The sequence below is a fragment of the Saimiri boliviensis genome, chromosome 1 (genome assembly GCF_048565385.1).
Source record: "Saimiri boliviensis isolate mSaiBol1 chromosome 1, mSaiBol1.pri, whole genome shotgun sequence".
In the NCBI taxonomy this organism is placed as follows: domain Eukaryota; kingdom Metazoa; phylum Chordata; class Mammalia; order Primates; family Cebidae; genus Saimiri; species Saimiri boliviensis.
The window spans coordinates 144713112-144739289 of NC_133449.1; the positions used below are offsets into that span (position 1 = coordinate 144713112).

The 26178-nt window shown below is 44.7% G+C and overlaps 1 protein-coding gene across 14 annotated transcripts in view; it reads left to right on the forward strand.

The window, feature by feature from the left end:
- Positions 1–3188: 3188 nt before the first annotated feature.
- Positions 3189–26178, forward strand: part of ZNF821 (zinc finger protein 821) — a 28990-nt gene continuing 6000 nt past the window's right edge. The window contains exons 1-7 of one of the 14 annotated variants that reach the window (XM_074405810.1): positions 4045–4095; positions 5374–5436; positions 6004–6481; positions 6757–6872; positions 8165–8281; positions 22124–22249; positions 25436–25581. In XM_074405810.1, coding sequence (XP_074261911.1) covers positions 8242–8281; positions 22124–22249; positions 25436–25581 — 312 coding nt within the window. In that variant the 5' untranslated portion in view covers positions 4045–4095; positions 5374–5436; positions 6004–6481; positions 6757–6872; positions 8165–8241. Of the gene's footprint in view, positions 3415–4031; positions 4096–4480; positions 4756–5107; positions 5223–5288; positions 6482–6756; positions 6873–8164; positions 8282–9144; positions 9247–9416; positions 12645–22123; positions 22250–25435; positions 25582–26178 lie in introns of those variants that run through there. The other 13 variants (XM_074405816.1, XM_074405804.1, XM_039476613.2 and 10 more) reach the window with 13 other exon arrangements.

Consider the following 26178-nt stretch of genomic DNA (forward strand, 5'->3'; position numbering starts at 1 on the left):
TCCTGACCCCAGGTGATCCACCCACCTCAGTCTCCCAAAGTGCTAAGATTACAGGCATGAGCTGCCGTGCCTGGTCTTTTTCTTTTTTTCTTTTTTTTGAGATGAGGTCTCACTTGGTCACCAGGTTGGAGTGCAGTGGCATGATCTTTGCTGACTGCAACCTCCACCTCCCAGGCTCAAGCAATCGCCCCTTCTAAACCTTCCAAGTAGCTGGGACTATAAGCATGTGCCCCCACACCCGGCTAATTTTTTTGTGTTTTTAGTAGACAGGATTTTGTCATGTTGCTCATGCTGGTCTCGAACTCCTGAGCTCAGGAGATCCACTGGCCACAGCCTCCCAAAGGTGCTGGGGTTACAGGCATGAGACACTACACCTGGCAATTTTTAAGCAGTTATGTTATTTCCAATATTTTGTCTCTACGAACAATGATGAGATGACTAGGCATTTGCCTGCATGAATTGTACTTACTGGGTAAATTCCCAGAAGCAGAATTCTAGATCGAAGTGTTTTATTTTACATTTTCTATTTTAATAGGTATTTCCAAATCACGCTTCAGAGAGAAAGTATTAATTTTCACCACTACCATCAATGTAGAAAAGTTTCTATTTCCCCATGCCCTCAGTAGCACAGGTCTTAATTTGGGGGATTATTGACATTATTGCAATCTTGTTCAAACCATGAGGTTCAGTAAAGATAAGCTAAAAGGCTGTGTGCAGTGGCTCACACCTGTAATCCCAGCACTTTGGGAGGCCAAGACACGTGGATTACTTGAGGTCAGGAGTTTGAAACCAGCCTAGCCAATGTGGTGAAACCCTGTCTCTATAAAAAATACAATTGCCAGGTGTGGTGGCTCATGCCTGTAATCCTAGCACTTTGGAAGGCTGAGGCAGGTGGATCACCTGAGTTCAAGACCAGCCAGATCAGGAGTTCAAGACCAACCTGACCAACACGGTGAACCCCATCTCTACTAAAATATAAAAATTAGCCAAGCATGATGGCACCTGGCCAAAACGATGCATTTCCTGCTTTAGAAAATTGCTTTTTACTCAGGAGTTGTGAAGATTGAGCAATCATCACCTGGTGTCCTGGGCTTTAACAAAACCTACCTGTCTATTTAGATCCTGTAATATATCAACTGTGAATTGTACCCCAACCAGCCAGTTATTCAAAACAGTATATTTGAGGGAATAAAAAAACACAACAGTATCTCTGTCCCTGGCTGAACAGACCAGTTTCATTCAGAAGCTAACCATACTCAGAAACAAACTCACACTGTTTCCCTTGAAACATTTGCTATGGGACAAATGTTCACACATACCCTTTCTTTGGTAACTAACCAGGTACTCTTTTTGTGTGTGTGTAAATGACTGTAACTTGCAGCTGTAACTAACTAGATGCAGTGTTTGAGCCCAATAAAATAAAAATCTGTAATAGGCCTGCAAGGCTTAATCAGCCAACCTGTTTTTTTATAAACCGTCTCCCGCTGAAAATGGGTTTTATATTGTTAAAAGGTTAAAAAGTAGGAAGGGGAGGAGCATGAATGTGTGACAGTGACTTTATATTGTCCACAGATCTCAAAATATTTGCTATCTGGTCCTTTACAGAACAAGTTTGCTCACCTGTAATCCCAGCACTTTGGGAGGCCAAGACAGGGGAATCACTTGAGGTCAAAAGCTCGAGACCAACTTGGCCCACATGGCAAAACCCTATCTCTATTAAAAATGCAAAAATTAGCCAGGCATGGTGGTGCACTGTAAGCCCAGCTACTCAGGAGGCTGAGGCTTGAACCTGGGAGGCAGAGGAGGTTGCTGTGAGCTGAGATCGAGCCACTGCACTCCAGCTGGGGTGACAGAGTGAGACACTGTCTGAAAAAAAAAAAAAAGCAAAAAAAAGTTTTCTGACTTCTGCAATAAAACTACTACACATTGTGTAAGAGAAAGAAGGGAAAGATGATGAGCGTAGAGTTATTTCCCTTGTTTTCACTATTAACATTTAGAAAGAGGAACATCTCAGACAGCTTTTAGACTAAAGAATATACAATGAAAGAAAAAGAAAAAAACAATGATAAAAGAATATACAATGAAAGAGGAACTGCTCTGGACATCTCAAAGCCTAGGGAAAAGAAAAATCAAGATCACTTTGTAGAGAACCTATGAAGCAAGCTTTCAGAGAACTTATCAATATCACTGATTAGGGCTATATACAAATATTAAACTTATCTTTGTGGCATTTTACAGTTTACAAAGCATTTATAACCACATTACCTCAATTTGAGGCTGACATTTCTATGAAGCAGGTGCAGGTCAAAAATCATTATCAGGTTTTTTGTTTGTTTTGTTTTTGTTTTTGTTTTTGTTTTGCCTAAGACAGGGTCGTGCACTGGAGTGCACTCTGTCGTGCAGGCTGGAGCGCACTGGTGCATTCATGACTCACTGCAGCCATGATCTTGGGCTCAGGTGATCCTCCCACATCAGCCTCCTAAGTAGCTGGGACTACAGGCACATGCCCCATACCTGGTTAATTTATTGTATTTTTTTTTTTGGTAGAGATGGGGTTTCACCGTGCTGCCTAGGCTGGCATTATCAGGTCAGGTGTTTGTTTGTTTGTTTGTTTGTTTGTTTGTTTGTTTTGAGACATTGTCTTGCTCTGTCTTCTAGGCTGGAGTGTTAGCTAATTTTCTGGTGAAAATGTCAACTAAGTAGACTTTAAAGTGACATAATAAAGCCATACTTGTATCCCTCAGTCTAAACTGATCAACAATTACTGTTAAATATAAAAGTGTGTATTCTAGTTGCATTCCTGTACAAAATACTATAAAAACTTGCTCGTTGGATGATATTCCATTTTCTGTCTACTTAGAAACTAAGTTTTTAAATGAAATTAAAATGTTTCCTTGACTGAAGGGAAACAATGTTAATTACTATTTAAGTATCCCAATCACAATAAACAAATGAGTGAGTGAATGATGAACGAGCTATTTATCACAGAATTGTGAAGGACCAAGATCCCTCAATGTAGCCATTCTATTAAGCTGAACACAAGATGCAGACAATGAGATCATCTCACAAAATATTTGGGGGAAAGACAATTTGCAAGAATGTCCTATGCAAATACCAGGACTTGTCACTTCATCAGCAAATGTCAGCATCGTCTGTGGGGCCAGTAATCACAAGAAACAATTGTATGATGCTTTTAGCCATTTGTTTTACTTAACCGGCACAACAACCCACTGAGAGTAGAGGCTAGAACTTATTGCATCATTATCCATTTGACATCTTAGGAAGCAGAGGCTCAGAACCGGGAAGTGACTTGCCCGAAGTCAACAGGCTGGTTGGTGGCAGAACTGGGGCTCAAAGCAGGATCTTCTAATACCAGATTTCATCTTCTTTCCTCTGCATTCCATACTTCTCCAGGTAAGCATGTCAGGGCAGGCTTAGGCGTTCTAGAAGACAGAGAGGAAGAAAAGAAGGCAACGGGAACTAGGAGAGAGAAGGATGAGGATGGGAGGAGGTGTTTGACTAGAAGTGCGTCCAACCAGGCCGGGCACAGTGGCTCAGGCCTGTAATCCGAACACTTTGAGAGGCTGAGGCGGGCGGATCACCTGAGGTCAGGAGTTCCGGACCAGCCTGGCCAACATGGTGAAATCCCATCTCTACTAAAAGTACAAAAATTAGCTGGGCATGGTGGTGCACGCCTGTAGTCCCAGCTACTCAGGATGCTGAGGTAGGAGAATCGCTTGAACCCGAGGGGCGGAAGTTGCAGTGAGTCGAGATCACGCCATTGCACTCTAGCCTGGATGACAGAGCGAGACTCTGTCTGAAAAAAAAAAAAAAGTGCAACGGCTCTCGATTGTCCCCAAACACGCCTCACGTGGCGACAGTGCCACAAGTTTCCCTGCCTCTGGGTTGGCAGCGAATGTTATTTTATCAGTTGAAAATCATGTCAGAAAATTAAATGCTCAAAAGAAATCTCAAGATTTCCCTGCTCTGTGGTTCTGACAGCTGAACTTGGCTCCTCCCACCAAGGCCAGTGGTCACATTCAAAGCCTCTGGAGCCGAAGCCACCGCGACGCGTAGGGGAATGAGGCGAAGAGGGTTTGTGAAGGTGGTGGGGATCCAGGCTAAGGTCGGGCTAAGGAGAGGGGGAGCCTGCGGCAGAGCTGTGGTTGGGGGATGTGGGTTTTGTGGCTGAACTCGATGGTGGGGTAGGAAACCAGGATCGGGGTTGGGTGGTGTGGTGTTTACACGTCCAGGAAGGTTTGGGGAGCTGAGCGGCCGAGATAGCCAAAGACCTGGGGGCGGGCGAGGCCTGGGGGGTCCCGGAGCCCTGGGACGCAAGCGATCCCCTCTCGAGCGCCCGAGATTGGGCGCTCCGGGGAGCCTGTCTCCTCAGGCCCCGCCCACAGCGCCGGGCCGCGGGGAGGGGGACCGGGCTGGCTTGGGGAAGGGGGAGAGGGAGGCTCGTGCACGCGCTCCACTGGCTGCGGGTGCGCGAACCGCGCGCTCCCGCCGCCCGCGTCGCCATCTTTTCCCCCTCCGTCTGTCTGTCTGCCGTTGGCTTTGTCCGTCTTCAGCGCCGTCCCTCGGCTCCCCGCCATCGGCTCGGCCCGGAGCCCCTTCTGCCGGCCGGGCCCAGTCCCGGAGTGCCCTGGTCCGGCTGGCCTGAGCTGCGGTCCCGGGCCCATTGTCCGGCGGTCCGTCTGTCCGGAGGCGGGGCCCAGGGACCCGAAGCGCAGCGCTGCGCCGAGGCGCCGGGTAAAAAGACCCCCGAGCCCTCCCTCCGGGGCCGGGCTAGGGATACGGGCTCCTCGCCCCCTCGCGGCCGCCGGCTGTCTGTCCTTTTGTCTGTCTGCGCCGGGGAGAGGGCCGGGGGCCAGCTCCGGCCTGGGGGAAGCCCGGGCTCACCCTCCCCGCGCCCACCCCCGATCCGTCCCCGGCCGCTCCTCCTGCTGCCCCTTGGCGCTCTCGGGCGCGGGGCCGGGGGGCGTTTGCGCGGGCCGCGGGCACCCCGCCTACTCGGGCTCTGGCGGGGACGGCCGCGGCGTCTGACAGCCTTGGGTGGAGCTGGGGGAGGGGAGGATGGGCGTGGGCGTGCAGACTTGGGGGGTATCGGTCCCAGCGTCTGGGTCTCGCAGAAAAGCTTCTAAATTTAGATTTCAGAGAAGATTGTGTTGTCTAAGGGTTTGTCTGAGCCGCCTCGGAAGACCTCCGGCTCTTGTCTGGTAATTCCTGGGAATTTACCTGGGCTCGTGCTTGAAGGAGAAGGGGGACCATCTCGGCTGATTAGACACACGCCCCAGACCCAACCCCGGGGGACAGGTGAACAGCCAGGCGGCTAGGTGACCAGCTTTCTTGTCCTCTCCTTTTTGGCAGGTACAGATCACTTGGATTCAGGCGAGTTTGCTTTGCTCCGTGGGAACTGCACCAGAGCTGGAGGTGGGAACGCTCTCTCTTTTCTTCAAGCTGGAATTTCGTCCGTTTTTTTCTTGCCAAAGTCAGTGGTGTGCCCTAGAAGCTGCAACCTGACACCTGTGGGAGAGCAGAGACAGTGTTCGGGGGAGACGTTGCATCTTCCCAAGGACTCTTACCCTCGCTCTAAAGACGGACAGTGCTGCCTTCTTTTTACAATAGAATCCCTTTAGACCTGAATGTCACCGTTTACCCATCTTCCCAGCCCATGTTCAGGCAGCTATCTATTTACATTTTTGGTTTGGTTTCAGATTTGGGCTTGGAAATTGAGGCAGTGCTAAAGTAAAATGGAATGAGTGACCTTTAGGGCTGTGTGTCTCTGGGTTTTATCAGCTTTAATGCCTATAAAACAGGTATCTTCGAGATCTTGCTTTGTGGTCAAGAACGTCCTTTCAGCGCCATTAACGTATTTACTTATTTATTTTCAACAGCCCATGACCCTACAGGCCTATTTTTGTGGGTGTTTTTGTTATTATTTTCATTTTGTTGTGTGGGAGAGGACGGTAATAGCTTATTTTTCTCTTGATCACTCAGGTGTGAAGTCCCGTTGGGTACCATCTGGTCAGTTCCCCATTTGACCACTAGGAGGATTATGAGATGCAGCGGCCACTGCTGATTTAAATATGCAGATACTCATCACTGTCTTCTGACTTGAAGCTTTAGCATTGAAATGTTGCCTGATTCAAATTATCTGGCTTTCCTTCAGAAGAGACTTTATCTTTATCTTACAGTTTCAATTTCTGATCTCGAAGGGAGAAAATATAAAAATTAAGAGAAGATTCTGGTGTTTTCTTCTATAATAGAGAAGTATACATATTTTTAGTCTCAATATATTATCACGTTAAAGGAGTATATTTTATTTTTTGTTTTTATTTATCTATTTTTCGCGATGGAGTCTTGCTTTATCACCCAGGCTGGAGTGTAGTGGCTCAATCTCAGCTCACTGCAACATCCGCTCCCCAGGTTCAAGTGATTCTCGTGCCTCAGCTTCCCAAGTAGCTGAGATTTACAGGTGTGTGCCACCACGCCAAAGTAATTTTTGTACTTTTAATAGAGACAGGGTTTCACCATATTGGCCAGGCTGGTGAAACTTCTGGCCTCAAGTGATCCACCTGCCTTGGCCTCCCAAAGTGCTGGGATTACAGGCGTGAGCCACTGCACCTGACCATATTTTTAAAAATATTAATAGAGTCTGCATTAATCAGTACTTAGTTTATTGCCTTCTAGTTAAAGTCGATTTTTATTGTATACATTTAGAGTTTTGTTTTGTTTTGTTTTTAATTAAAGGTCTGAAAAAGAACTGTTTGATATGCAGATATGCTAGAAGACTGCCTGAAAGCTGCTTCCTTTGCCACTTCCTGTGGAGGCCTGTCTTTGCCATTTGCGGTTTCTTTCTTCTTTTGGTAAGGGGAGGCAGGATCTGATTATAGGTTTGAGGTCCTTCTAGCTACGTAGAGGAGTTAGTTGGCATAACAGGAGGTGAGTCTTCATTAGCAGGAGTACAAAGTATAGCTAGCAGTAGTCTCCCATAATTCCTCTAAGGCAATAAACTATAATTTTATATTTGCTTATTCAGTGTGAGTGTAACTCAAGAAGGCAGGAAGGAACTAAAAGAAAACTTACAGAGTGACCAGATCCATATTCCTGTCTTTGGTAGGAAATCCAATCCCTTTTTATTCTATGTGTGTTTATTCACTCTGTCTTTCTAAGAAAATGTCACAGCTATCGATACTAATCCATCTCAGACTCTCTAACAATGCTTAAGTCTGGGACACTCTTTCTGTAGTTAATCAGGAACCTCCAGGCTTACCTATATATCCCCTTCTCTTTGAGGTGGGGAGCAGATGCATGTCTTGGCAGCATTTTTCGTTTGGGGAGCTTTTCTCTTTGTTCCTCCCAGTGATCTCTTTGCTACACAGAGGCTTGATTGAGAAGAGTCTCTAAAATTATTAACTTTGACTACCACTCTGGAACATGTGAGGAGGGCCGGGTGGTATTCCATACTGGAGTGTTGTATTAGTACTCATCAATGTGGATGGCATCTGTCCCTTCTGGTCAGAGCCCATTTTCAACATTAGAAGTTTGATTTGCTTAGTGCCATGTCATCCACAGTGCATGGCATTGAGCCTCTATCACCAGATAGAGGCTTTATTTCCTATGCTGTTCTCATTAACAGATGGCTATTTGAGACATTTTCTGTCTCACAGAATGTGATGCCTTTGCTACCTGTAAGCAAGATAATGTCACAAAAAATCCACTGGTGTAGATTGCAGGGCTTGACTTCCAGTGGGCATGTGACATTCGAGCTGCCACCCTCTTTGGCTTCCTTTTGCTTCCTTTTGCAATTCATGAGGGTTATCTCCTTGAGCCCTCAATACTTCTAACCCTGGTTGCCTGAGTTTTGCTTCCTCTTTTATCCTGTGACCTCGATCGTGATCACTTAACAGTATTCTGGATTCCAAAGATGGATTTAGAGTATAATTCTCTAAATCCTCTGAAGAAGTCCCCTCTTAAACTTTCTGGGACCTTGACATTAGGCTAGAGATTTATTCATTTCTTTCTTTCATTAGTTCAGTTGTTTATAATTGGTGAGTTTTGTATGCTCAGGAGCTGTTTTTTAAAGACATTTTATCTTTAAATTTTATATAACTGCTGGGGAAAAATGACATGCTAACAATAACCTTTCTTATTGTAGGTTAGCATCTTGCAAGGAGGTAGTAATATATCCAGTCGTGAAACTGGGAAAGACCAGAGCTCTTGGATCAAGGAAACATGTCCCGTCGGAAACAGACAAATCCAAATAAAGTTCACTGTGAGTATTGGGCTTTGTCTTGTGGAACCTGGGAATGCTGAGGGGTGGAATGGAAGAGTAACCTGAATTTATGGGGGAGGCTTAGCTTACACTGATTTATGAAGAAAAAAAGGTTAAATTTCAAACACAGTTTGCTGAGCAGAAGGAAGAAAAGGAAAAAAGAAAAAGGGTTAAAGATGTTGGATATGATGGATTTAAAGTGTGTCTGGTTGCTGGGGGAGGTGTTAAAAACTGACCTTAGGGGTATGTACACTTGATTTATCTTTAATATCACATCAACAAACAGTTATAAGATGCCTATCCTGTGCAGATCCGTGTGCTAGATGTTAGGGCTGTAAAACAATAAAAAATCTTTAAGACTGTAATATAGCCTTAGATATATAAATATGAATGATAGTATACGTTAAGTGCCAAACAGATGCTGCAGATTGTACGTACCAGAGAAGTTAGGAGGAAGGAAGTTAAGAGAGCTCTGTGGACTGAAGTAGCAAGGGGAATGCTTAATGAAAAAGCCTCTAGACCGTGCACTTGAGCTGGGCCTTAGAGGGTAGAATGTGGATTTGAAAAAAAAAAAAAAAAAGTTAAAAAACAAGAGGCAGGGAGAGGGAAAATCAGGTAGGGAAACTAACATGAGCAAAGATAGAGGCAGGAATACAAACATGTTCAGAGGATGAGGAGGCTTGATATGAAGCAGAAGTTTCATTTGTTCACAAGTTATAAGATGTGAAGTTAGAGATGTTTCACTCTACATTGTGGAAGCCTGATTGCCAGCCAAGTTCAAAGTTCATTCTATAGTCTGTAGGGAACTACTGAAGGTTTTATGGGTGTTTTTTTGTTTTGTTTTGTTTTGTTTTTTGAGACAGAGTTGCCGGGCGCGGTGGCTCTAGCCTGTAATCCCAGCACTTTGGGAGGCCGAGGCGGGTGAATCACGAGGTCAAGAGATCGAGACCATCCTGGTCAACAAGGTGAAACACCATCTCTACTAAAAATACAAAACATTAGCTGGGCATGGTGGCGTGTGCCTGTAATCCCAGCTTCTAAGAAGGCTGAGGCAGGAGAATTGCCTGAACCCAGGAGGCGGAGGTTGCAGTGAGCCAAGGTCGCACCATTGCACTCCAGCCTGGGTAACAAGAGCGAAACTCTGTCTCAAAAAAAAAAAAAAAAAGAGACAGTTTTGCTCTTGTTGCCCAGGCTGGAGTGCAATGGCATAATCTCAGCTCACCACAACCTCTGCCTACCAGGTTCAAGTGATTCTCCTGCTTCAGCCTCCCAAGTAGCTGGGATTACAGGCATGCACCACCATGCCTGGCTAATTTTGTATTTTTTTTTTTTAGCAGAGACAGGATTTCTCCATGTTGATTAGGCTTGTCTTAAACTCCCGACCTCAGGTGATCCGCCCACCTCAGCCTCCCAAAGTGTCGGGATTACAGGCGTGAGCTACCACGCCTGGCCACTACTGAAGGTTTTTAAGCAGGGAGAGGGGAGTGACATTTAGAATGCAGCATTTTGAGGGCCGGGCGTGGTGGCTCAAGCCTGTAATCCCAGCACTTTGGGAGGCCGAGGCGGGTGGATCACGAGGTCAACAGATCGAGACCATCCTGGTCAACATGGTGAAACCCCGTCTCTACTAAAAAAATACAAAAAATTAGCTGGGCATGGTGGCGTGTGCCTGTAATCCCAGCTACTCAGGAGGCTGAGGCAGGAGAACTGCCTGAACCCAGGAGGCGGAGGTTGCGGTGAGCCGAGATCGCGCCATTGCACTCCACCCTGGGTAACAAGAGTGAAACTCCGCCTCAAAAAAAAAAAAAAAAAAAAAAAGAATGCAGCATTTTGGTACTATGAAGCAATTTGTGGGATGGATGACAAGAGGGAGAGGCTAGAAACCAGAAGACCAGGTATACACTGTTACCTTGTATTGTTTTCAGCAGTTTCATATGCATATTTTTCTTTCTTTCTTTTTTTTTTTTTTCGAGACAGAGTCTTGCTCTGTCACCAAGGCTGCAGTGGAACAGTGCAATCTTGGCTCACCACAACCTCCACCTCCCGGGTTCAAGTGATTCTCCTGACGCAGCCTCCTGAGCAGCTGGGATTAAGGTGTGAGCTACCATGTCGGGCTACTTTTTTTTTTTTTTTTTTTGAGATGAAGTCTCGCTCTGTCTCCCAGGCTAGAGTGCAGCAGTGCTATCTTGGCTCACTGCAGCCTCCACCTCCCAGGTTGAAGCGATTCTCTTGCCTCAGCCTTCTGGGTAGCTGGGACTACAGGTGTGTGCCACAATGCCTGGCTAATTTTTGCTATTTCTTTTTTAGTAGAGACAGGGTTTCACTGTGTTAGCCAGGATGGACTCAACTTCCTGACCTTGTGATTCACCTACCTCGGCCTCCCAAAGTGCTGGGATTACAGGTGTCAGCCACCGTGCTTGGCCTTTCTTTTTTCTTTTTTATTTTTAGTAGAGACGGTGTTTCACCATGTTGGCCAGGCTGGTCTTGAACTCCTGACCTCAGGTGATCCATCCACCTCTGCCTTCCAAAATGCTGGGATTATAGGCATAAGCCACCATCCCCAGCACATATTTTATTTCAGTAATTGCATGGTAAACTTCTAGAAGGCAGAGAATATGTGCCATATGCATTTCCTTATATATCCTCTCTACTTCTAGCACTACTCATGGAGGGTGTTCAAAAAGTGCCTTCTTAAATTGACATTAATATCTATGCAGATTTGAAAAATTAACCATTTTCCTATGATCTGGGAAGGTAAGCATTCCCACCCAAATGTTCATTAAAAAATCAAATAAATAGTGGCTGGGCGCAGTGGCTCATGCCTATAATCCCAGCACTTTGGGAGGCCCAGGTGGGCTAGATCATCTGAGGTCAGGAGTTCAAGACCAGCCTGGCCAACATGGCGAAAACCTATCTCTACTAAAAACACACAAAAAATTAGCTGGGCATGGTGGCAAGCGCCTGTAATCCCAGCCACTCTACTCAGGAGGCTGAGGCAGGAGAATTGCTTGAACCCAGGAGGTGGAGGTTGCAGTGAGCTGAGATCATGGCACTGCACTCCAACCTGGGCAAAAAGAGTGAGATTCCATCAAAAAAAAAAAAAAAAAGACAAATAGTTCCCTATTATTATGGACTGATTGAATAAAGTGCAGCAACATTTGAAGAGAATTCAGAGACGAAAAAACAAAAAAAAAACCTAGGGGTGTGTGTGTGTGTGTATGTGTGTGTATGTGTATGATCTCAGCTGACTACAACCTCTATCTCCCAGGCTCAGCCTTCTGATTGGTTGGGACTATAGATGCATGCCACCACGCCCAGATAAATATTTGTATTTTTTGTAGAGATGGAGTTTCACCATGTTGCCCAGGATTGTCTTGAACTCCTGAGCTCAAGCGGTCTACCCACTTCAGCCTCTCAAAGTGCTGGGATTATAGGCATGATCCACTGCAGCTGGCCAAAACCCTTCATTGGATAGGATAGATTAGTCAAGTAGTTGACAAGAGAACTAAAATTTATTAAAAACATATAGGCTGGGTGTGGTGGCTCACCCCTGTAATCCCAGTACTTTGGGAGGCCAATGCAGAAGGATATCGTTAGCCCAAGGGTTCAAGACCAGCCTGGGCAACATGGTGAAACCCCGTTTCCACAGAAAAAATACTAGATGTGGTGGCATACACATGTAGTCCCAGCTACTCAGGAGGCTGAGGTGGGAGGATGGCTAGAGCCTGGGAGGTCAAGTCTGCAGTGAGCCAAGATTATGCCACTGCACTCCTGCCTGGGTGACAGAGTGAGACCCTGTCTCAAACAAACAAACAAAAAACTATATCCCAGGTACTATGCACTTGGGTTATTTCAAGAGTAGAAGATTGGCCAGGTGCAGTGGCTCACGCCTGTAATCCCAGCACTTTAGGAGGCTGAGGCAGATGAATCACCTGAGGTCAGGAGCTCAAGACCAGCCTGCCCAACATAGTGAAACCCCATCTCTATAAAAATACAAAAATTAGCCCGGCATGGTGGCGTGCGCCTGTCATCCCAGCTACTCAGGAACCTGAGGTAGAAGAATTGCTTGAACCTGAAAGGCAGAGGTTCCAGTGAGCCGAGATCGTGCCATTGTACTCCAGCCTGGGCAACGGAGTGAGACTCCATTAAAAAAAAAAAAAAGATAAGAGTAGAAGAATAGTGTGACAGAGGAATTAAGAGAGTTTTGACATTTTATACATTACTGAGATTATGATAGCAAACCTCCATATACAATTCTTTCTTCTATTTAAGTCCTGGAAAAGTTGTATAAAACGGAACCAGTTGGATGCTTCTAGGAGTGTATTCTGGAACAGGGGGACGTGCAAGGCTACTTAATGTACAGGTGAGTGGTTAAGGGAGGATTTAGAAATTGCTGCTAAAGGCCTGGTGCTGTGTCTCACGCCTGTAATCCCAGCACTTTGGGAGGCTGAGGTGGGCTGAACACGAGGTCAAGAGATCAAGACCATCCTGGCCAACATGGTGAAATCCCATCTCTACTAAAAATACAAAAATTAGCTGGGCGTGGTGGCACACATCTGTAGTCCCAGCTGTTCGGGAGGTTGAGGCAGAAGAATCGCTTGAACCTGGGAGTCAGAGGTTGCAGTGAACCAAAATTGTGCCACTGCACTCTGGCCTGGGTGACAGAGTGAGACTCCGTCTCAAAAAGAAAAGAAAAGAAAAGAAAAGAAATTGTTGTGAAAACAGCAAAATGTAGTGGGCTTGCATGTGAGGATTGTCAAGAAAGATAAAATGAAATATCTTTGGCGGAGTGCAGGGGCTCATGCTATAATCTCGACACTTTGGGAAGCCAATGCAGGATATCTTGAGCCTAGGAGTTCGAGTGCAGCTAGGCAACAAGGCAAAACTCTGTGGTGGCGCGCACCTGTAGTGCCAACTACTTGGGAGACGGAAGTGGGAGGATCACTTGAACTCAAAAGGTCAAGGCTTCAGTGAGCTGAGATCACACCACTGCACTCCAGCCTGGGTGTTGGAGTGAAATCCTGTCTCTAAGAAAAGAAAAAGAGAAAGAAAAAAATGAAGTATTTTAGCACAGGCCATCTAACATAGGGGTTTGGGATTGTTTCTCCTCTCTGGTTGATAAAAGACACAAGTGTGACCCCAAGAAGGCAGGGCAGGAAAGGTACTCTAAGTAGAAATGATAGATTCACAAACAAGGCAATTATAGGAGTTGGGTATTCACCTACGAAAGCCACCTGTCCAAGATCCTGGTTAGATTTGAGGAAAGTAGCTGTTGGGGTGATGGCATGATTGTAGTAAGGTCAGGGGAGTCACTTCAGGTTTGTGTGGCCGATGGCTATGCCCATGTGGCATGTATTTATCAGCTCCATCTCCCTGCCCCATAGTCAAAGCCAAGATGAGCTGGTAGTGTAGTCAATAAACAGATGGCTCAAGCCTGTAATCCCAGCACTTTGGGAGGCCGAGGCGGGTGGATCACGAGGTCAAGAGATCGAGACCATTCTGGTCAACATAGTGAAACCCCGTCTCTACTAAAAATACAAAAATTAGCTGGGCATGGTGGCATGTGCCTGTAATCCCAGCTACTCAGGAGGCTGAGGCAGGAGAATTGCCTGAACCCGGGAGGCGGAGGTTGCGGTGAGCCGAGATCGCGCCATTGCACTCCAGCCTGGGTAACAAGAGCGAAACTCCGTCTCAAAAAATAAATAAATAAATAAATAAACAGATGGATGCCGGGTGCAGTAGCTCATACCTGTAATCCCAGCACTTTGGAAGGCCCAGGTGGGCAGATCACCTGAGGTCAGGGGTTTGAGACCACCCTGGCCAACATGGTGAAACCCCGTCTCTACTACAAATACAAATATTAGCTGGGTATTGTGGCACAAATCTGTAATTCCAGCTACTCAAGAGGCTGAGGCAGGAAAATCACTTGAGCCTGGGAAGTGGAGGTTGCAATGAGCCAAGATCTCACTACTGCACTCCAGCCCGGGCAACAGAGTGAAACTCCATCTAAAAAAAATAAAAATGAAAAACAGATGACCAAACAGGGCATGGCAGTGCAGAGAATATCACACATCCACAGTTGGCAGAAATGCAGTTACCAGAGTCAAGGCAAAGGACATTGTTTTGAGGTGGACTAGATGGGACTTTGCAGGCTCTTCAGAGGTGGCCATTATAAGTGCCTTTACTGTGGGGCTATGAGCACAGATGTTCAGCTACAACTAAAGAACAGACCCCCAGGGAAGGGCTGTTTTTAGTGACGCATTTGATCAGGGAGCCACAGAGCCTTCTCAGGTGATACACTAAGCTTGGCTAAGGAAGAAAAAGACACAGATTTGCTAGCTTCAGATGACCTTCTTTTCATTTTTTAATTGTTATTTGGGGACTAAAGCTGACCCTACCCTTTTCAAAAGGTCATCTTTTTATCGCCTATGACAATAGTGGCTAGTAGAAATAGGTAATTTCATTTTCTGACCATGTGAGTCTCTTATCACCTTGCAGTGAAATTGAACCAACTAAATGTATTGAATTGAATGCTGCTTGTCTATTAAAGTAAATGAAATGGGGCCTAGCGTTGGTGGCTCATACCTGTAATCCCAGAACTTTGGGAGGTTGAGGTGGGCAGATCGCTTGAGGTCAGGAATTCAAGACCAGCCTGGCCAACATGGCAAAACCCCATATCCACTAAAAAAAAAAAAAAAAAAAAAAATAGCCGGGCGTGGTGGCTCAAGCCTGTAATCCCAGCACTTTGGGAGGCCGAGGCGGGTGGATCACGAGGTCAAGAGATCGAGACCATCCTGGTCAACAAGGTGAAACCCCGTCTCTACTAAAAATACAAAAAGTTAGCTGGGCATGGTGGTGCGTGCCTGTAATCCCAGCTACTCAGGAGGCTGAGACAGGAGAATTGCCTGAACCCAGGAGGCGGAGGTTGCGGTGAGCCGAGATCGCGCCATTGCACTCCAGCCAGGGTAACAAGAGCGAAACTCCGTCTCAAAAAAAAAAAAAAAAAATAGCTAGGCATGGTGGCACATGTCTGTAATCCCAGCTACTTGGGAGGCTGAGGCAGGAGGATTGAACCCAGGAGGTAGAGGTTGCAGTGAGATGAGATCACAACACTGGACTCCAGCCTGGGTGACAGAGCGAGACTTGGTCTCAAAAAATAAAAAAAATAAAGTAAATGAAATGGACTCAAGTTCTTGGAGGCAGGAAAGTCTGCATTAAGCTTTGCTTAACTATCAAAGCCAGTTGACACTTGAGCAGAGTAATGGCTCAGCTTTATTAGATATGCCTTCTAGGAAGAAGATTGTGTGGCATGAAACTAATAGACCACCTAAAGGGATATATTAAGAATTGCAGCTGGGCATGGTGGCTCACACCTGTAATCCCAGCACTTTGGGAGTCTGAAACAGGACAACTGCTTGAGGCCAGGAGTTTGAGACCAACCTGGGCAACATAATGGTATCTGATTTCTAAAAAAAATATTTAAAAATTAGCTAGGCACAGTGCTCATGCCTGTAATCCCAATACTTGAGGAGGTTCAGGTGGGAGGATTATTTGAGTCTGGAAGTCCAAGGCTGCAGTAAGCTATAAATGCACCACTGCTCTCTCCAGCCAGAGTAACAAAGCAAAACCCTGTCATAAAATATATATATATTTTAAAAAAACCTCACTGCTGTAATCCAGCAGCGTTTGATGGATCCATATTAGAAGCCAGTGGGCAGCTGCTTTGGCAGTTGCTGGGTTTTCATCAGGACTGTTTATATGTCTAAATCACTGGCATGATCCTTTCCTTAGAAATAATCTGGACAGACTCTTGTATTTTGCCCACTTCATTAATAGACTTGATAACAGAGCTTTTGGAATAAAAGCCCAAAATTGTGATTAGTTACTGAGAAACTGCTGATGGGCTGAAATCTGTTTTAGACATTCTCCCTGCCTCCTTCCCCATTTCACCCCTTCTGAGTACACTTTTTTTTTTTTTTTTGAGACAAAGTCTTGCTCAGTCACCCAGGCTGGAGTACAGGGACATGATCTCAGCTCATTGCAACCTCTACCTCCCAGGTTCAAGCAATTCTCCTGCCTCAGCCTCCCAAGTAGCAGGGATTACTTGCACTCACCACCATGCCTGGCTAATTTTTGTATTTTTAGTAGAGATGGGGTTTCACCATGTCAGCCAGGGTGGTCTCAAACTCCTGACCTCAAGGGATCACCCACCTCAGCCTCCCAAAGTGCCGGGATTACAGGTGTGAGCACCTTACCTAGCCCTGAGTACACATTTCTGTCAATATTTGTAGAAAGGTTGAAAATACAGTCCCTTGCACACTTTCATTTAGTGTGTTTGAACTAACCAAACCACTAAGAAAAGGCATTCTTTTACTTTAGAGACTTTTGCTTTCAGATTGCAAAATACACATGTGACTTAAAACTTACAACTTTAGGCCGGGTGCGGTGGCTCAAGCCTGTAATCCCAGCACTTTTTAGTCTCTACTAAAAATACAAAAAAGTAGCTGGGCGTGGTGGCACATGCCTGTAATCCCAGCTACTCAGGAGGCTGAGGCAGGAGAATTGCCTGAACCCAGGAGGCGGAGGTTGTGGTGAGCCAAGATCGCGCCATTGCACTCCAGCCTGGGTAACAAGAGCGAAACTCCGTCTCAAAAAAAAAAAAAACTTGCAACTTTAGCTGGGTGTGGTGGCTCACACCTGTAATCCCAGCACTTTGGGAGGCCAAGGTGGGTGGATCACCTGAGGTCAGGAGTTTGAGACCAGCCTGACCAACATGGAGAAACTCCGTCTCTACTAAAAATACAAAATTAGCTAAGTGTGGTGGCACATGCCTGTAATCCCAGCTAATCGGGAGGCTGAGGCAGCAGAATTGCTTGAACCTAGGAAGCAGAGGTTATGGTGAGCCAAGATCGCACCACTGCATTCCAGCCCGGGCCGCAAGAGCGAAACTCTGTCTCAAAAAAAAAAAAAAAAAGAAAGAAAGAAACTTTCAACTTCAACTAAAAGCTTTACAAAGAGGAGAAATAAAAGCCTTCAAAGTCCTTTCTCTTTTAAAAAGCACAATTTACTTTGTTTTTATTCATTCTGTTAGCCTCGTTGTGAAGTAAATGGCTGTGTTTCCAGCACCTTGGGTTACAAAGACTCAGTTAGAAATGGAATCCTAAGCACCTCACTCCTAATACTAGCTCATTTTTCCTGAACTGGACATTTGCTCTCTTAAAGAATATTTCAGGCCGGGCGCAGTGGCTCAAGCCTGTAATCCCAGCACTTTGGGAGGCCGAGGCGGGTGGATCACGAGGTCGAGAGATCGAGACCATCCTGGTCAACATGGTGAAACCCTGTCTCTACTAAAAATACAAAAAAATTAGCTGGGCATGGTGGCACGTGCCTGTAATCCCAGCTACTCAGGAGGCAGAGGCAGGAGAATTGCCTGAGCCCAGGAGGCGGAGGTTGCGGTGAGCCGAGATCGTGCCATTGCACTCCAGCCTGGGTAACAAGAGCGAAACTCCGTCTCAAAAAAAAAAAAAAAAAAAAAAAAAAAGAATGTTTCAGCTACTTTACTTAATTGTAGTCAGCTTGAAATTACATTTGTTTCACTGCACCAAGGACCCGAGAGAGAATTGTAAAATTTTTGTCTTTCTAATAATTTTCATCTCAGTCTTCTCATCTGTTCTCCAAACTTGCTTGCATGGCCTTGTTCTTATCTGGTCTGAAAAACCTTTACCAAATCACACACAAACAGTATTTTCTTGATTTTGTATCCAAAAAAAAAAAGGAGAGAAAGTATCTTGGTTTTTATTATAGAATGTAGCTAATTCTCAGCTATTAATAGACAAATACCCATATTAAATAAGATGGTTGCCCTACATTAATATCTAGGGACCAGAGGATTTTTAAAAACCTACTCCAAAGATCTCAAGACAGAATGGAATAATTCTAACATTATTAAAATAGGCAGTTCTGTAACACTTCTTAATCACTAGTATCTCCATAGATCACATTCTATTGCAGTTAATATGATATGCTTTTAGCAAGTCTCACTACCTTATGAAAGGATAATTCTGGACAATTTGATTTGGAGATTAGGTAAATAGTAACTACTGGAAGATCATTCACATATCTTAGGAAGTCTGCTAAAATAGCCTTTTTTTTTTTTTTTTTTTTTTTTTTTGAGACAGAGTCTTGCTCCATTGCCCAGGCTGGAGTGCAGTAGCGTGACCTTCACTCACTGCAGCCTCCGCCTCCTAGGTTCAGGCACTTCTCCTGCCTTAACCTCCTCAGTAGCTGGGATTACAGGCATGCACCAACATGCCCAGCTAATTTTTGTATTTTTAGTAGAGACAGGGTTTCACCATGTTGGTCAGGCTGGTCTTGAACTCCTGACATCAGGTGATCCGCCCACCTCGGCCTCTATGGGCGTGAGCCACCACACCAAGCAAAATAGCTCCTTTTTTATGGTTTTTATATATTTTGCTTTGTGGTGATGCTTAAAATAGGAATAGTCCTGAGGAATAAAGTTCACCTTACCTTTTTTCCCAAGTTAGGAATAGACTAAAATATAAACACAGCTTTTCTTTCCAAACTGCCAAAAAGGAATGACAAAATTAACTTATCCAGGTTACGCCAGGTGAGATTGCCTAGGAGTCCCAGATAGGCAAGTTGTATTGAACAGATTGCTCTCTGTTCCTTGAAAGCCTACATATTCAGACAAAATCAATAGAAAAAAATAAATCTTGAGCTCATGTTGGAGACAAAACTGAATTACTGACTCATCTGGAAAGGGACATATCCTTTTAGATGTCTTTTTTTTTTTTTTTTTTTGAGACGGAGTTTCACTCGTTACCCAGGCTGGAGTACAATGGTGTGATCTCGGCTCACCGCAACCTCCGCCTCCTGGGTTCAGGCAATTCTCCTGCCTCAGCCTCCTGAGTAGCTGGGACTACAGGCATGTGCCACAATGCCCAGCTAATTTTTTGTATTTTTAGTAGAGACGGGGTTTCACCGTGTTGACCAGGATGGTCTCGATCTCTTGACCTCGTGATCCACCCGCCTCGGCCTCCCAAAGTGCTGGGATTACAGGCTTGAGCCACCGCACTCGGCCTTAGATGTCTTTTTATTAATCCATTGGTGAATCCAAGAAAGAAGATATAATGTTTATTCTTAGTATGTTCTAAACCTAGCTGGTTTCTGGCTAAGTTTCTTTGAAGACCAGAAGGGTCACTGATGAGAATGGTCTGCCCCTTGTTAATTATATGCTAGTACATAACTTGTTCCTTAGTGCTATGTCTGCCCATGGCTCCTAGGTCTGAAAACATGCACCTACCCCAAAGAATTCAGTAACGAATAGTAGACCCTTGGCCAAAACAGTAGCTCACACTTGTAATCCCAGCACTTTGGGAGGCTGAGGTGGGTGAATCACCTGAGGTCAAGAGTTCAAGACCAGCCAGGCCAACATGGTGAAACCTCATCTCTACTAAAAAAAATTAGCTTGGCGTGGTGGTGGGTGCTTGTAATCCCAGTTACTCGGGACGCTGAGGCAGGAGAATTGCTTGAACCCAGGAGGCAGAAGCTGCAGTGAGCAGAAATCAAGCCCCTGCACTCCAGCGTGAAAGTCTGTCTCATTAAAAAAAAAAAAAAAGGTACCAGTTGGCCCTGGTCTTGTTGTTGCAGTGTAACCAACACAGAGAAATTAAGTATTTCACTTCTGCAAAAGGAACGAGGAAACACTCTAACACTGAATTCATTTTTTTTTTTTTTTTTGCTTTCTCTACCCAGTAATTTATATCCAATGTATCATCTTGGATATTGTGAAGATGGACTTAAAGCAGCTTATTTTTCCTTTCCTTGAGGGATATGTAGCTGGGAATACACTTGAACATGAACCACCTGTATTCCCAATCACAGTATGAGTCATAATAGCCATAATGTTACTTACTGTAATTCAGGCATGATAACTCATGATGTGTTATCAGAACCATCATTTTTCCTTTGGTCATACACTAGCCCTGATAACATAATTTTGCTGTTTGAGTTGTATGTATCAGTTTCTCATGGTATGAAGGAAACACTAACACTAGGATCAGAACCATATTCACACAGAGATAAGTGTTTGTTTTCAGCAAAACCATCTGAAGAAGCTTCTAACCTTCTAATTACATCTCTACTAGAAGGCGGTTAAGGAATATAGACATTAAGCCGGGGGCAGTGGCTCATGCCTGTAATACCAACACTAGGAGGTCGAGGTAGGGGGATCCCTTGAGAGCAGGAGTTGCAGACCAGCCTGGGCAACACAGTGAGACCCTGTCTACACAGAAAAGAAAAATATTAGCCAGGCGTGATGGTGCACGCCTATAGTCCCAGCTACTCTGGAAGCTGAGGTTGGAGGATTGCTTGAGCCTGCGAAGTTGAGACTGGAGTAAGCTGTGATCAGACCACTGCACTCTAGCTTGGGGGAGAGACTGAGACCCTGTCTCAAAAAGAAAAAGGGCATTAGAGTTAGACAGATCTTGGTTCTACCATTAACCTTAGTTTTCTCCTAAGTAAAGTATAGGTAGTAATACCTACCACATAGAGTTTTGCAGATAATTAAGGTAAGGTGATAACTATAAAACACTTAACTTAGAGCCTGGAACTTGCAAGTGTCAAACTATTATTAGTGTTTGGTAATTGGCATATAATAGATGCTCAATAAATATTTGCTGAACAAATGACTAAAGGGATCACATGAAGCCTACTCCACATCAAGTCTTTCACTGCCCAAGATCTAGGAGTGCAGATCAGCTCACCATTTGGTTCCTCCCACATCACTGTATCCTGGCTCAGAACCTGTGTACTTTTCTTTCCTTCTTTGGTAAGAAAGGGCCTGGCTATTGTCAGACATTTCACTGGGGCTTTTTATTATTCTCTCTTGCTGGCTGGTGAATGGGGACTGTAGTTTCTACTCTGACTGAGATAATAGAAACCTCAAGAAACCCAACTCTCTTTTCTTCTTATGCCCGGTCTCCTGGAAATAAAAGGGCACTTAAACATTAACTCTTCAGTAGCCACATGGATCCCAAGCAGTGTTCGTGAGAAGTAAATGCAAAATCAAGGATTGGTCCAGGGCTTTGGGATACTGCATTAAAAAAAAAATGGACTAAGAAAACTACATGAATATTATTTGTTGTAAATCAGCAGTGTGTTTCAGGAAGTTTGTTCTTCTGTAGAAGTGAATTCATATCTATTCTTCTAGTCTATTATTCAATCAGTTATTAATTTTCTCATGGCTAATTATGATAAACATTAGAAAGAAAGTCAAGGAAGAACTTCCAGAGCATGTTTTGGAAGGAGAGTAGATAAAAGATGGAATGAGAGAGATTGTTATTTAGAAGGATGATTTGAAGTAGTTATTTATAGTCAGAGATAGACACTGAGTCAATACCATGTTAGTACATTATGGTGCATAATGTTAGTACATTAAGACAGAGCCCAGATTTGTTGCCCTGTCTTCATCCCATCACTTGGCCCCTTCTTGCCCGTCTTCTCAGTCCTGATGGAAGGTTGTAAATGGATTTGAGAGTCTGCAGTGAAATCTGTGAAGTAGCAGTTGGTCACCTTTTGAAAGGAGTCAAGACTAGGAGGATTTAAGAGGAGAAAGTGATGCTTTCTAGAGCATCTGGCTTACTGCCCAGGAAGAGCAGCTGCACCCAGAAACTTGGAGGCAGCAAGCTGAGCTGGAGATGAGTGACCCCGCCACAGGGTACCAACTGTCTCCTACCTTTGAATGATCTGACCTTCCAGCCAGCTTGCCTGGGGATGTGCTGCCCAGCTGGTGGCCTGACTATTTTTCCTTGTGACCACCAGGGGATCAAGTATTTGCTGGGCTAGAAGAGCAAGCCCGCCAGGCGATGATGAAAACTGATTTTCCTGGAGACCTTGGCAGTCAGCGACAAGCTATCCAACAACTAAGAGATCAGGACTCCAGTAGCAGTGAGTTCTGCACCTTCTGGTAATGACTCAGGGCAATGGGAGAAGAATTATCAGAGTGTGTGTGCTCTGGGGATTGTGCATGGGGGTTGGGAGAAAGACATGAAAAAGGAGTTATGTGGATCCTCAGCATCCCTAAAGGTGGTCTAAGGTGTATAGGCATGTTTATCCAGAAAAAGAGGACAGGTTATATATATATGTAATTTTATTTGAGATGGAGTTTTGTTCTTGTTGCCCAGGCTGGAGTGCAATGACATGATCTCGGCTTACCTCAACCTCCGCCTCCCGGGTTCAAGCAATTCTCCTGCCTCAGCCTCCCAAGTAGCTGGGATTGCAGGCATGTGCCACCATGCCTGGCTAATTTTGTATTTTTAGTAGAGATGGGGTTTCTCCATGTTGGTCAGGCTGGTCTTGAACTCCAGACCTCAGGTGATCCACCCGCCTTGGCCTTCCAAAGTGTTGGGATTACAGGTGTAAACCACCACACCCGGCCTATACGTGTGTGTGTGTGTGTGTGTGTGTGTGTGTGTGTGTGTGTGTATATTTTTTAAACTTATGGACTACAGTACTTGGCACAGTGCCATATACAAATAGGTTTGTTGGTGTGACAGACAAAGATATAGGAATAAATAGTGCTCAGGCAGTCCCTGGGCTAGGTCAAATGAAAAAAAAAATTCCTGTCTCCTAGGATCTATGTATTTGTAATCAATAAAATATAAGGGTGGCATTAATGAAATCTTGCTTGAAGGCCCAGTTTTAATGTTACACAAGAAGATTTGCTTACTAATGAGATTATGCAGTGTATAAAATGCTAATGTCAAGGTCTTCCCATACCAATTCTCTAAGAAGATCCCTGTGGTTAAGACAGTGGCTGTTACAAGTTGAGCCTCATGGATTGTCTGTCTGTCCTGTGACCTGCCTGAACAAACAGGTCTTGAGACGTGTATTCCTAGATTTGAGCACTCTCGCCACCTCATCCACTTGATACCGGTTATTATTAGGATGAATTCAGAATCACTTTTCCAATTTTTCACTATATTTGAGGCTGGGTTGGGTGAAAACAGGGAGAGAGGACTCTGCAACCTTCTAGGAACATGTTTCCACCCAAGCTAATAATAAAGCAATATCAACAACAAATAATAATTTAGCAATTAATTCCTCAGGCACTAAAAAATGAACCCAAACATGTCTGGAAAACCTACGGAGGCCACTACTTTCTTGAGTAGCAGGTTGGAATTACAATATCTGCAAAAGTCTAGTAGGTTTCCATTCGGGAAAAGATGTGCTCTCCCTCTAGACAGCACATGTTTTTTTTGTTGTTGTTTTGTTTTTTCATTTTTATTTTTTGAGAGAGTCTTGCTCTATTGCCAGGCTGGAGTGCAGTGGGACAATCTCAGCCAACTGCAACCTCTGCCTCCTGGGTTCAAGCGATTCACCTGCCTCAGCCTCTCAAGTAGCTGGGCTTACAGGTGTGCACCACCACGCCCAGCTAAGTTTTTATATTTTGGTAGAGATGGGTTTCACCACGTTGGCCAGGATGGTCTTGATCTCCTGATGTCATGATCTGCCCACCTTGGCTTCCCAAAGTGTTGGGATTATAGGCATGAACCACTGCACCTGGCCTTTTTTATTTTTCTAGTAGCAACATATATTTGGATTATTGCAAAATTACAAATATATGTTTGATACATCAGTTTATATTAAATTTACAAATATTTCAAATAAGCTGGTGAGAAGACATGGTATGATCTAATCTGTACCAATCCTTCGTTATTGAGATGGATTCAAATGAAAGGAGCTTTGGGCTGGGGAATATGACACATAAACCATAGCTCTTTCCAGGCCCCAAATCCGGTCCACCTGTCGCCTGGAGTACCTAATAAGGACACATGTAACTACTAGCAGATTTGCTTAGACCTTCTCATGAAGGAAGGGAATGTAACCAGTTTTGCCCAGGAAGAAGTAAAATATAATGGCTGTTGCTCACATTCTGGTGGATTTAGATACTATGCAAGGAGTAGTAGAGAAGGCAAGCAGCACTGTTAGCTAGGAAATGTGAGTCTCATGCGGACAGCCTGGTGAGACCCAGCCCTGTATTTCTTGCTTGCTCACATCAGGCCCAGACATCCAGGGTCCAGGGGTTGGGAGAGGGCTGGAGTGTCACAGCTTCCCTAGGCTTGGCTACCTCTTGAGATCTTCAAGGTACTAGCACTTTTTTCCCTTTCAGAAAAAACTACCCTTATTATTTGTTTTTCTGATCCTTTTTCATTTTCTATTTTATAAGGAATAGAGAAGAAAAATCAGTTCACATAAACCTTGCAGATTCCCCAGCCACAGGAAGACCTCCCCATAGCTACATCCTACCCCCCAAACTAAAACAAACTCAATTTATATTTTAGTCACAAGAAGGTACATTTCATCCTAAAGAATGGCCTGTTCCTTCCACTTAATACATTCAGTTACCCATCAGATAATCCAAAGAATCAACAGAAACAGTGGACTTACTTAGCTTAGAATGCCATGTTCCAATGTAGAGTAAGAACAGAGTGAGTTGGATACCACTGCAAAGTGCCTGAGGTTGGTTGCTGTGCTAATTTTTCCACTGTAATGAACAATCCTTTCCCTATAAAGTGACATCATTTCAAACTTATTTACTACTGTTTCCTTTGCTGGTAAGAGGGAAGAAAAACTTGCTGATGTTTCTCTAAGTGTGCCTTGCGGTTTGCTGGGAAAGGAGATTAGTGGGGTTCAGAAGAGAATAGAATAGTGACACCACAGATGACTTGTGTAGGGGGCTCATGGTGAAATCAGTGGGAAGTGTCGGTAAGTAAGAGGTGGTATGCTGTGGGAATAAGCTCAGTGTAAGGTACTCAGGGAGGTGTGATTTGAAGTGTGAGGTATTTGAAAACCGTGAGTCAGAAAGATTATTTTTATGATCACGCAGAGGGCACAGTAACCATTTCTGATGCAGTTTTGCCTCACTTCTTCCCTTTACGTGTATATGGGATAATAAATGACAGCTATAGCTGATTTCCACTCGACATAGTATGTACCCAACTAAACTATATAAACTATATAATGGAAGATCTGAAAATGTTTTCTATTATAACTGCCAACTCCAGGGTGGAGAGCAGCTCAGGATGTATTCATGCAAAAAATCAGAACAAGTGACCAGTTTGTGTGTTCCAGGTGACAGTGAGGGTGATGAAGAGGAGACCACACAAGATGAAGTCTCTTCCCACACATCAGAGGAAGATGGAGGGGTGGTCAAAGTGGAGAAAGAGTTAGAAAATACAGAACAGCCTGTTGGTGGGAACGAAGTGGTAGAGCACGAGGCAAGTTGACAATGGCCCCTGGGTCCAGACATCCAGCAATGCCCTACCCTTCTGCCTGTCCTGATGCTGCTCACCCCTGTGGCACAGTCTTGCCTCTGATGGTTTCTTGGTCCTGCATAGGAGGCCTCTTCGTTCGTGGCACCAGAACCCACACCTCAGATTCTCAGTTCTCGCCACATTCAGCTATGCTTTTCTATCCACACATCACTGCGCCCGTGCACAGCTTTCTTTCATACAGCTCCCCATGTCTTTCCAGACAGAAGAGCCACTTTAGTGAAGTGGAAAGCTGACTTCCCAAGGTGGACTCTTGAACGTGCTTGCAAATCTAAGTCAAGGTGTCACCTGGAGTGCCACCTTCTCACTAACTTTGTTCCTGAGGACTCCTGCAAGGAACATGACAGGAAAAATGCTACCCCTGTCTCTGCAGAGTTTATCTTCAGGGAAAAAAATAGATCGGCTCTCTCTGAAGCAATCCTGTGTCCTCGTGGCTGAAAGCCGTACTTCCCTTTCAACTATTACTTTTTCTTCAGCCCACAATGGGAAGCTAAGAGTAACATGTGCCATCAGTCTGGGTTCCTTTTAACAGGGTACTCTGTT